The sequence below is a fragment of the Pistacia vera genome, unplaced genomic scaffold (assembly GCF_008641045.1).
Source record: "Pistacia vera cultivar Batoury unplaced genomic scaffold, PisVer_v2 Contig204, whole genome shotgun sequence".
Classification (NCBI taxonomy): domain Eukaryota; kingdom Viridiplantae; phylum Streptophyta; class Magnoliopsida; order Sapindales; family Anacardiaceae; genus Pistacia; species Pistacia vera.
In genome coordinates, this window is record NW_022196007.1 from 383,214 (window position 1) to 396,398 (window position 13,185).

Consider the following 13,185-nt stretch of genomic DNA (forward strand, 5'->3'; position numbering starts at 1 on the left):
TGCTTGTTGTAGGCAGATATACCGCAGCAAGTTCACTGGACGACCCACCAAGATTCCATATGATGGTAACCCCAGTGTCGAACAAATCCTCTAACGATGGTGGTGCATGTGATCCTTAGACTTGAGATCACCGGAGTGCCTTGTGCACCAATTGGTACAGTTTGACACTAGCCTAACGCAGTTCTATTCAGACTGTCAGTACGGTGGTGATTGGCTATATCAGAAGTGTATCAAGACTATGGTGGTTGACAAAGGATTCATCACTCCCGGGTACGGAGAAGTTATCTCACGGCGCAATTCAGTATATGGCAATGACACTAAAACTTGGCCACAGTGGGATTGAGTTGTTGCTCTATCCAGATTATAATACGTCATTGGTCCAGAAACTGAATATATAATATCGAGAGTAACCGAAGGTTGACACTATTTCTATGTCTCGTCTCGTCGAGATAACGTATGATAAAAGGATCATATTGTACGGTAACCATATCGTTGATAGGTAGCTACTTTGCTGATCCGAATCTATCGGGTGGCCATGATGCCTTCTAGGGCCAGATCTTGGTCTGTGTATTAGTGAGACGATTAATTGGTGTTAATCGCGATACATACACTACCGTATGATGAGGAGCCTATGGTCACACACATAAAATAATTTAAGAGCCAAGAAGAAAGAAGGCGTTTTCGTCTTTGTGGCGAAGGGGTATTTTGGTAATTTCACAGTGCAATTAAATTTGCTAGGTCATAGCCTTTTTATTTATTTGTTAAAATTAAATAAGTGAATTACGGTTGAATGTGTGTTCCACATATTCAAATAAATATCTTATTGTTAAATGTTAATATAATATTAAATATATATAATTGATTTTTAATTGAAATAATGATGAAATAAATAAATATCTAATTTGGGAGTGTTTGGCAATGGGTGTTTGGGTTGGAGCCCAGCCCATTCCATGTGGGAATAGGGCAACTTGGTTTGCTTATAAAAAGAATAGTGTTTGTGTGTTTTTATTATTAATTCATATTTGCCTTTTGAAAGAAAAAAAAAAAAAAACACAACACAGCAGCCTCTTGGAGACTCTCCCACGCCTTTCACCTTTTTGATTGAAAAATCAATACCATTTTCCTTTCACCTTTTGATTGAAAATCAAATACTCATTTTCTTCTTGATTCTTAAGGCCAAGGAGGATCTAGCAAATCCCTCCTTGGTTCTTGTTGATTTTCTTCGTGGACCTCTACGTTCGATCCTACATTGGATCGGTAGCAAACACATTCAAGACAACATTGGTGGAGCCTCCAAACGTGGGTATGAATCTAAACCTTTGATTTATTTTTCTGCAGATTCTTATAAAATATAACTGTAATTTTCTATGCCCTGATTTTGAATGTAAGGAACGATCCATGGTTGTAATTTTTTTGTTTTCAGCTGCGCAACCGGTCTTTCTAACACATAGTATGGGGTTCCTAAAGGTATTATTCACTTTGGGCCATGGACTCACAGATTTTGTTCTGAAAAGGCGCTTATGGATGGTGAGGTGTCTTTGCTATATAAATGACCAAGGTCCTCGTCTTCTAATCGATATAGGACTTTGACACCAAAAAATAAGAAGAAAAAAATAACGAAAATTTCTTCAAGGCAAGAATTGAATATTAATAAATGAATTGACTTATCCTTAAATTATCAATAATGAAATAAGAAATCGAGTTCAAGTGATTTACTTCAAGCCAAAAATTACAAACAAGGAAGAGGAGAGTAGAGGTAAAAGATTTTGAAACAGTTTATTAAAAATTCAAAATTCTAGAAAGTATATTGTTGTGTGTGGTTTTTCCACCAAGCTCGGACTAACGCGAGGATATAGGTCGACCCAGAATGATCTCGGCAACTATGATTGATCGACCCAGCATAAGCTCATCAAGTTGTAGCTCGACCCAGTACAAGCTAGTCGCGGATAATCCGAGGAATTAATCAATCAATCTTCAGATCCCAGATATCGCAAGAACGACTGGATCAACAGTTGTTATTGCGCGATCATAGCGCCCAATCGCAAGGATATCGGGATTATGAATCAAATAATTCGTAATCCCCTTAATTTCGCTCTTTCCTTTATGTAAATCTTGTATATAAACCCCCTAAAACGATGAGGAGGGGGATACGAATTCTGGATAAAAACTACATTGTAAGCTCTCACAACATATACAAAAAATACAGTGGACGTAGGCTGTTAACTTTGTCGAACCACTTTAAAAGTTCTCTTTGTCATTTACTTTCTGGCGTTATCATTCACTCATCGCTGATTACCCATAATCAAGCACACATCAATTCCGATCCCGACAAGGTCGATCGAATCTTGCTGGTTGGTGCAGAATTTGGTATCAACATTTTGGCGCTAGAAGGAGGGCCCCCACCACTATTTCAAAGATCCTGACAAACGTTCACCACGATTTATCTATCCCAAGACCAAAATGGTGTTCACCAGATCAAGAACTACCATCGAAAATAACGAGAACTTGGAAACTGCCCACCAAGAGGTGCAACAGGAGAATGCTAGATGCTGACCACCAGTGCTGCCAACTCAGCCCGTCGCAAACAATCAGGGGGCAAGGACATCAAATCCCGAGAATGGCCAACTGATGGAGATGATCAGAACAATGGTTGCACAGCCGGTGTAACAGAACTTGGCTGAGCGGAAGAACCAACAACTAGTCACCTAGAACCCCGACCAATCGCGCTTCACTAACGTTACCCCAACAGGTATGAATTCTGCAGGTCGATAGTCCGTTTCGTCGCCGCCAGGGGGCGATCAACACTTCCAACCTCACAGACAACTCCTCACGCATGAGCGAGAGTCCCGCGGGCAAACAAACCCTGGGAGGCGATCGGGGAGGCAGCCGTTGAGGGAAAGTAAAGGCGACAGACACCATCGAGAAGCTCGATAGTATCCCCAGCGTCAGCGTGCCAGTTTTAACCCATGTCCAAGACAAGATCGATCTTCGCAGGCTCGCAAAACGTGCCATGTGCGTCAATCTGCCAATGATCGACATTCCGGTTATGACTGACATTGCGAGCAATGCACCGACGAGCATGATAGGATCCACCAACCCAACCATCATGACTCACCTCGTGTATCAACACGTGCATCAAACGAGCTTCGTAAGCGACAGTTTTGCCAACCCACTTGCTCGAGGTACAGCTTAATAGAGCCAACCAGGGGAACCAAAATGAAGACCTGGATCACATGCAAAGGATGCTCGATGATTTAAAAGCTCGCATTAACAACCTGGCGGAAGAAATAGTAAGTTTTCCCTTTACGAGGAAGTTTGCCAGGCCCCACTTCCACAAGGATTTAGGGCACTAGAAAGCAAGTTTGACAGGAGGGGGGACCCTAGAGATCACCTCGACAACTTTAATAACCTGATGGAGCTATACTAGGTCAGTGACTTAGGGAAATGTTCGTGTTTCGCAGTCACATTAGTCGGAGATGCCAAGAGGTGATACAAACAGCTCAAGGCAAACTCCATCAACTCCTGGCAACAATTCTTCGCGCTATATCTATAGCAATTTCAAGCAATGAGACAGTTCGCAATACCGTTTAGCTACTTGAGCAACATTTGCTAAGAGCGAGACGAATCGCTAACCTCGTATTTAACGAGGTTCCAGAACGAGCAGGAAAAAGTCGCTGGTGCCCCCGAAGAATCCATTCGGACTCTCCTAATCGCAGGGATTAGACCTTTATGGAAAGAGCTCTAGAGCGAAGACCATGTGAGCCTAGCCAAATTCTACTAGATGGCCACAAAATACCAACGAGTAGAGAGCTCATTAGCGGCACTAGCCAAGAGCTCGACACGAGGGGCCCCGAACAGGAGACAGGATCGCCTCTCGTATAAGCGTGGGGGTTAAGACCGCAGCGACGAGGATCGTAACAGATTCCTAAAGAAACAGAGAGTAGAAAACCACGGAGACAGACAACCTTTCTCGCAGTATGCAGAGTACACCCCCCTTACTCAAGACATCGCCCACATCTATGAGGTATCCCCAAAGGCGAAGAGGCTGCTCACTCTAGAAAAAATGAGGGGGGCTCCAGGAAGAAGAGATCAATTAAAATATTGCCGGTATCACAGGAATGTCGGGCACAATACGAATGCTTGTCGGGCTCTGAAAGACGCCATCGAGGACCTGATAAGAAGAGGTCATTTGAAATAATTTGTTAAGACAGAACCAGCTCGAGAGAATCCTAGCGAGCAAAGTAACCAGGTCCCAGGCCAGATATAAACCCCGACTCAACATGCTCCGCCAAACCCCAACGAGGTCTTCGTGAATATGATCTACGGAGGACCAAATATAGCGGAAAGCTCGAGGCGAGCCCTCGAGTAATACGTTTGGGAGGTCAAAACGAACTCGGTCCCCTGAATAATGAGTTGCGAACAAAAGCCGCTAAAGTGGCCCAAACAGGAAAGTGAGGTAGTGGGGTTTACAGTCGATGAATGCGAAACATCCCCTCATCACAATCATGAAGCGATTGTAATCGCAGCCAGGATTGGTAACGCAAGAGTATTAAGGGTTATGGTTGACAACGGGAAGGCGACAAATATTATTTTCTTGGGAGCTTTTTTAGGAATGGGATTCACAGAAAGAAACCTGCAAGTGTGCTCTTCGCCACTCTGTGGGTTCACCAGGGACAATCTGGTTCCCAAAGGTACTATCGACCTTCATGTAACTCTGGGGCCGAACCAAAGGTCATAACTGTGATGGCCGAATTCCTGGTGTTGGACTGCCCGACCACGTATAAAGTCATCCTTGGAAGGTCAATCCTAGATGATTTAAGTGCGATCACGTCGGTGTGCTACCAAGCAATGAGATTTCTAACTCCCGGAGGAGTCGCGACAATCAAGAGTTGCACCAAAGAATCACGGGAATGTTATAATCAGGTCATAAATGTCGCACAGAAATAGCCACACCCAAAGACCATGATCATCGCAGAATCCAAGCCAAACCTCTAACCGCTAGAAGACACCATAGATCCTCGTAGCCACAAAGAGGGACCAACCGAGAAGCTGATAGGAATAAGTGTTAGCGAGGAGGATCCCACTCGCATACTGAAGATCAGCAGCAGCTTAAGGAGAGTGATGGCCGATAATCTGGTCGAGTTCCTAATGAAAAACCTCGACGTATTCGCATGGGTGCACGCTAATATGGTTGGGATCAGCCCCGAGGTGATATGTCATAGGTTAAACCCCGACAGAGAGGTTCAACCCATAAGACAAAAAAGAAGGGTCATGGATGTAGAGCGCTCTCAAGCGCTTAAAGATGAAGTCAACAAACTCCTAGAAATTAACTTCAGCAGGGAAGTCAGGTACCCGGACTAGTTCGCCAACCTAGTCCTAGTCAAGAAGCCGAATGGAAAGTGGCGGACTTGCGTCACCTTCACAGATCTAAACAAAGTCTATCTGAAAGACAGCTTTCCGCTACCACGGATTGACTAGCTTGTAGATGCGACGGCGGGAAACGCATTACTTAGCTTTATGGACGCGTACTCGAGATATAACCAGATCCCAATGTACCAGCCCAACGAAAAGCATACTTCTTTTATTACTGACTTTAGAATTTATTGTTACAGGGTTATGCCATTTGGCCTCAAGAACGCTGACGTGACCTACCAACGCTTGGTGAACAAGATATTCGCCATCTTTGTCTAAAGAAATGCGTTGAGAAAGGTCAGATGTATAGAACTTTTCAACGAGACAGTGCTTTTTCAACTCTCTCAAAATGGAATCTATTCCAAACATATATGCCATTGTTCCTTACTTCGACAGGGTACAAATATCTAAATTTGATATTTTTAGATACTTTTTCATACCTATTGTCGGTACTAAGTAGCAGTCAAAAATTTTTATCCATTTTTCATGATATTATGCATGGATCAGATATATCATGGCGAATTCTTCAGAAAAATTCCTTAGAAGTATACATTGACGCATGCTCATCAAATCAAAGGTTGCCGAAAGTCATATTGAGCACTTGAGGGAAATGTTCAACATCCTCAGAAAATATCAAATGAACCTCAATCCATTGAAATGTGCTTTCGGAGTGAGCTCCGGAAAATTCCTAGGCTTCCTTGTAAACCAATGGGGAATAGAAGCGAACCCGGAGAAGATTTAGGCCTTGCTCGACATGAAAAGCTCAACTAGCATTAAATAGGTATAGAGTCTGACTCGATGTGTGGCCGCGCTCAGTATGTTCGTTTCCCGAGCCACAGACAGGTGTTTACTGGAAACACCACTTTCCTAATTATATTAGGACTCTATTTTATTTTTAATTAATCAAATTTGGATAAATGTTATTTTAGGATAAAGCTTAGAATATTTTTAAGAGATTGAGTAGGATTCAAAGACTTGAATTGGATATTTTTAAGAGGGGGAGAGAGATCAGATTGGAGGAGACTACACACGCCTCTCATTTCTGTTCTTCTTCTTCTCCTTTTGAGTTTTGATGGCCATGAGCAGCTAAATTTTCATAACTTGGTCGAAGGAAACAGAGGCTTGGGAATCAATAAAACTGTGAGATCTAATCTGTTTTTAGTGTTCAATATATGCTTTGAGTATTGGATGTTCTTTTATGCCTATTTTCATGATTGTGTCATTTAATTACTAGGAGACCTACTAGTTTATTATTTGTTGCAATCTATTGCTAAATTAGATATCAAATCCGTAGTTGTTTGATCCCTCTAATTTGTGAGTAACTAAGATTTAAGAATTTGTTGCATCAAGAATTATTAAATCTTAAGAAGAACACTCAACTAAATTAAATACAACCGCTTGTGTTTGTGTTGTTCAGCTTCATCGATCTCTCTAGTTCTTAAGGCTGCTACTAGATTAAACCTTTAGCGCTTGTCTTGGGTTGTTTAGTAGTAAGATTAATTAGATCGTTTGTTTCCTAATTAACTGCAACTAAGGAGATATAGGAAAATAGTTCCAACTGTGAATATTCAAAGTATGAATTGATATATATTTGCATCGATGATTAGTTGTAAAATTTCGATTGTGGATGTTGACTTAGACCAAGGTTTGTTCTTTTGATTGATTTCGATAATTTGATTTGAATTGTCCCTTAGTTGTTTTTTTTTTCCTGAAATTGTTTTCGTTATACTCAAACCCCCCCATCCTTGTTCACGTAGCATAAAACTAGGCTAGACACTCTCCGTGGGAACGATCCTTACTCACACTACTATATGTATTCTTAGATTTTAATTTTGGTTGCCTGCGACAGCACACCAACCATCGACTTACAACTGATCCTAGCCCTTCGTTCATTGAGCACTCTCAGCCCTTAGACGTGGCCACGTGTCGACCATCCACGAGGTGCGACGAACCGTCGGATTGATTACAATGATAACTGTCGCCGCATGACGCCTCAACTTCACGCGTGAACAACTATTATCGCCCACGCGCAACGAAACGTAACTGACAAAGGCTGCCACATTTAATGCGACACGACCACGTAGAAATTACATTTATACCCTGACTTTTTATATTCTAAGTTTTGATAGGTGGCACAGATAATAATTTCCAAGTGTAAAGAACGTCGACCAAACGTAAGCTTGGCCGTGGAAGCCCGATCGAGCATGCACTCAGAGACTCACTGTTGAAGCCGAGCTTGGAGTCAAATCGAGCGATAGTCTTCGAAGCTTGAAACGAGCATCGAACACTAGGGGGCAGATGTTGTGTGTGGGTTTTCTGACAAGCTCAGGCTAACGCGAGGATATAGCTCGACCTAGAATGATCTCGGCAACTATGATTGATCAACCCAACATAAGCTCGTTGAGTCGTAGCTAGACCCAGCACAAGCTAGTCACGGACAATCCGAGGAATTAATCAATCAATCCCTAGATTACTTCAGATCCCGGATATCGCGGGAACGATTGGATCAACAGTTGACGTTGCGCGATCATAGCGCCCAATCACAAGGATATCAGGATTATGATTAAAATCATTCGTAATCCCCTTGATTTCGCTCTTTCCTTTATGTAAATCTAGTATATAAACCCTATAAAACGATGAGGAGGGGGATACGAATTCTGGATTAAAAATTACATTGTAAGCTCTCACAACATATACAAAAAACACAGTGGACGTAGGCTGTTAACTTCACCAAACCACTTTAAAAGTTCTCTTTGTCATTTACTTTTTGGTGTTATCATTCATTCATCGCTGATTACCTGTAATCACGCACACATCAGTTTCTATCCCGACAAGGTTGATCGAATCTCGCTAGTTGGTGCAGAATTCTGTATCAACATCTATAAAACTAATTTATTAAATAAATCGTAAAAGAAAAAAAATATAATTAAATTAAATAAATAGATGGTCATTTAGAATTACAGTATCTTTAAAAGTTTTAAAAAGTAGAAAAACTTGTAGAAAATTTTAATATAAATAGTACTTTTTTGTAACTTATATATATATATATATATATATATTAATTAAAAATAATAATAATAGGGTTTGCAAGAGTTTTGGTGGGTTTTTGAATAACTACGCTCAAAATCAAATTCACAAAACTAATCGGACCATAATCCGCCCTAAGAGTAAGAGGGCGATGGAGGTTCATGAACAAATAAGTATGGGCTAGCCCGCAATCTTGGTAATCGCAAGCCTGCCAGGCGAGGCCCAAGCCACGATGTGGCCATTTTGCGGTCAAGTGCAGCGTTACCAGCCACAAACTAGCCCGTCTGAATTTGATTTTCTTTCTTTCTTTTTTTTTTAATTTTTAATTTCTTTTTAATTAGGGTTTAAAGCAAGAAATTGTTTAAGACTTGTTTCCTCATATATAAAATGAAAGAAATGACAAAATACCTTTTAATCATCGAAGTTAACGTCTAAATTTGAAAACAGGGGCTAAAATACATTGCATTACATAGGGGGTCGAAATTATTCAGCATTTTTATAAAGTTAAATAGGNACCTCATCTCAATTCAGTGTACAAAGAGCAGAAACTATAACTAAATTACTGAAACAAATCTATTAGTTCACAATTATTTACCATCTCTCCCTCAATAAGTTTCCAGCCACAAATAATTTAATTGCAAGTGACCTCTTCCATGCCTAAAGAAATCTGTAGAAATTCCTGTTACAATACGTGTAACCAATTACAGATAAATTTTACAACATATAATCGTATTGCTAAAGGCAACTAACCAGCATCCTTAATTGAAAGTACGTCTTTAATATCATCTTACCTTGCTTTGGACGAATTTTGTTCATAAGCTATCAGTCTTTTCTTAGTATGCTACAACTTACAACACAAGCAGTTCATGACATGTTCCACCAGCTAAACAAAGGCATTTATGGTGCAAAAGACTGAATATTCGGATGGGCACCAGCCTGATAAAGAGCAAGGCGGCACATAGCTTCAGTAAACAAATCCCTTAAGTCGGGATATTGGGGCATCACAGAGCGAGCTGCCCCCTCCAGGGCATTCAATGCTCTTGCTTGTTCAAGAGCCTTACTATCACCAGCATTCAGTGCAAGGTGACATAACAATACAAGCCCATTCATTTGTGCTCGATCATTTACCTTCAACAACCTCATCAAAGGCGGCACCCCATCAAACTCAATAATTGCCTTTGAATGCTCCACACGATTAAAATTATCATGAGACACAAATTTTCCCAAAGCAATAGCTGCTTCTGTTGCCACATCCACATCCTTATTACCAAGCAACGCAACCAAAGGACTAACCATTCGCCTTTCCTTTGCTGGAAAAGTTTTCGCCAGGTACCCAATTGACCTAATGGCAGGAATTCGCAGCATTGCATCGCTTTCTTCCTGAACAACTCTCAAAAGTTGATCTAAAACAGCCTTTGCAGCAGGAGAATTGGTCTTGAAAGCCCCACGTCTAAGCTCAGCATTAAACTCTGCCACTGCAGTAATCTCCATAACCGTCATCAAACAATTAAACTGCAAATCCCCTTTTTCCCTCTCAATAATCTTAGCTAAACAAAGTAACCCTTTTGTCTCAGTAATTTTCCTACAACAAGCTAAACTTCCTTTAGATAGTTTCCACAAAGCCTCAGCACAAGCAATTTGAACCTTAATCTTCGTTTCCGGGGTCTCTACTTCTCTCTCCTTCTTATGTTGCCCACTGTGACTACTCCCATCTGAATTTGACCCAGAACGATGATTATATTTATGTGCTGAATTCACAGTCATTTGTTTATTCATTTGAACAATTGAGTGAATACTAGTTTTAACAGGTTGCTGTTTAGGTAATTCCAACACTATATCCAGGCATAACAAAGAAATTAAAGGCCTTGTAACATTCACTCTGACAAACTCCTCTTGTGCAACTGAATCAAGCTCCGCAATTCTCGCCACCAAATTCGCAACCACAATCTGAACTTTCATCGAACATTCTCCTAAAACTCCTACAATTATAGGAATCCCTAAAACACTAACAATTACTCTCACCGTCTCCTGGTCGCTAGCGAGATTGAACAGCGCATTCACCGCCGCGATTTGCGCCTCAGCTGACGTGCTTTCTTTGAGAAGCTTTAGTAACGGCAAAATTCCGCCTTCTTCAACTATCATCTTTTTGTTACGATTGTTGTCACGCGCCAGAGAGGCGAGTTCGTTAGCGGCGTCGATTCGGGCCTTAATATCGCCCACGTGGATGGCGGAAATAAACGCCCAGACCCAGGCGAGTATGGGGTCGTTACTGGCAATAGGCGGGAGAGAGAGGTTGGTTTCGTCGGAGTCAAGGATAGTCAAAAGCCAACGCATGTCGCCGATGGAAGATTCTAGAAGGTTGAAGACTTTTCTGAAGTCAGCAGTAGTGGAGATGGAGAAGACGTGGCGGAGGATGCCTGAGTGCTTACACTTGCGAACAAGGGTTAAAGCACGGTCAAGGTTATTGGTGACGTCAGCAGCGACGTGGCGGATAGGGCGTTCGTAGATGGATTGATTGGAGGTGGTTGGGGTGGCTAGGCGGACGCAGGAGCGGAGCATTTGGGAGAGACGTTCAACTTGTTTTGCAAGTTCCGCGCACTCTGATTTGAAAGATTCAGCTTCTTGTGCCGATTTTATGACACGATCGGCTACTAAAATTGGATTGATAAGTTCTTCTTTAAGAGATTTTTCTTCTTCGGTAGCCAAAGCCATTTCTTGGTGAAATGAAATGGAGATGTTGTTGTGATAAATTTAAGAGGAAAAGTCGTAATTTTGAAGTTGAAGTTTGGCAGCTTGCTTTTGGTTTGTGCAGTTCATCAGAGTTGAGTGGACCTAAACGCAGTGAACAGTGTTGACCGAACCAGCTTGGAAACTGCCGAAACAAACCTAGAATTAGGATATTGAATAAAGAATTAAAGAATCCTTGAGATATTAGTAATTACTATTGACTGTGGTAATATTTTTAAAATGAGATATTAAGATAACAAAAGGACACGTAAAGTTGTAAATGGAGAATATTAAGTGTAATTAAATATTTTAAAACGGTACTAAAGTAACATATTACCACGACCAGGAAGAAGTATTGGATTCTCTTTCGGATAGGTCCTAAAAGGAGAAGCAAGGCTGCAATGCTAACAAGTGACTATTATTGAATTCACTTAACCCGATAGTACCAATTTTGGGAACATCCAATGCCAAAGTCATTGAACGGGTAAGTTGTCAATCCCTAAAACGAACTATGTAATGTACTTTATCGTTGGGTTACAGGCGGACATTTTAACAAAGGTTTATATTGTATCAGTCTACTCTTGTGTGATTCTTGTTGACGCATATATTCCGGGGGTGAAGTGTGATAACATGTGATCGGGTTTACGCAATGGAAAAACACAGTTTTAAAACAAATAAAACCAATCATATGCTTTAATCCCAAATCTAGGTACAAATTATAATGTTTACAAGTTTTGTATTACAACAATATGATAAATCTATTGAAGGATTCAGAATGCTTACACATGTTTGGAGGCTCCTCTGAATATCTCTTATTACGCTCACAAACACTGTTCACGGCACTGTTCACCGGCAACTGTTCATCGACATTGTTCATGTGATTCTTCGCTAATCAATCCAAAGTAGGATCGCACTCACGATAATCCACACGAAGATAATCCGCAAAACCCTTGATTATTTTGCTAGAACAATCAAGAGCTTCAAGAATCAAGAAAGAAGAACAAGAAAAATATTCTTCTTCACTCAAGAGTGTAACTTGAGAGAGAGAGATAGAGTGGCTAGGGTTTTTTATTATTGAATAATCCTTGTTTCTTTTAATTTTAAGTTGCACTTATATAGTGCAACAATGAAAACCCTATTCCACTTAGAAATAGTCATGGGCTCCAACCCTAATTCACCCTTGCAACCAAACACACCCTTTATGGTATTTTAATTAATTAATTATTATTGTAATTAAAATCAATTAATATATAATAATATATTAACATTTAATTAATAATAATAATTCATTTAAATACATACATAGATATATTTGAATATAATCTCACTAATTTAATTTTAATATTAAAATTAAATACAGGCAACAACCTCAGCAAATTTAATTGCATTGTGAGATTACCAAAATACCATTTTGTCTTGAAAGATGAAAATACCATTCTCACAAATTGATTCTTAAATTATCTTCTAAGTGTATGACCTGTANAGTGCAACAATGAAAACCCTATTCCACTTAGAAATAGTCATGGGCTCCAACCCTAATTCACCCTTGCAACCAAACACACCCTTTATGGTATTTTAATTAATTAATTATTATTGTAATTAAAATCAATTAATATATAATAATATATTAACATTTAATTAATAATAATAATTCATTTAAATACATACATAGATATATTTGAATATAATCTCACTAATTTAATTTTAATATTAAAATTAAATACAGGCAACAACCTCAGCAAATTTAATTGCATTGTGAGATTACCAAAATACCATTTTGTCTTGAAAGATGAAAATACCATTCTCACAAATTGATTCTTAAATTATCTTCTAAGTGTATGACCTGTAGGCTCCTCATCATATCGGCAGTGTGTAGTATCGCGATTAACATCAATTAATCGTCTCACTACACACAGACCAAGACTGGCCCCTAGCAACGCATCATGGCCACTAGATAAATTCAGATTCAGCAAAACCGCAGCCTGTCAATGGTATGGTTATTGTGCAATCCAATCCTTT

The 13,185-nt window shown here is 40.1% G+C and overlaps 1 protein-coding gene across 1 annotated transcript; it reads right to left on the reverse strand.

Moving 5' to 3' along the window:
* Nucleotides 1-9,336: 9,336 nt before the first annotated feature.
* LOC116128881 lies at nucleotides 9,337-11,151 on the reverse strand. The gene has a single exon (XM_031414649.1). It carries the CDS (start codon nucleotides 11,149-11,151, stop codon nucleotides 9,337-9,339), a length of 1,815 nt encoding a protein of 604 aa, XP_031270509.1.
* Between the last annotated feature and the right edge of the window lie 2,034 nt (nucleotides 11,152-13,185).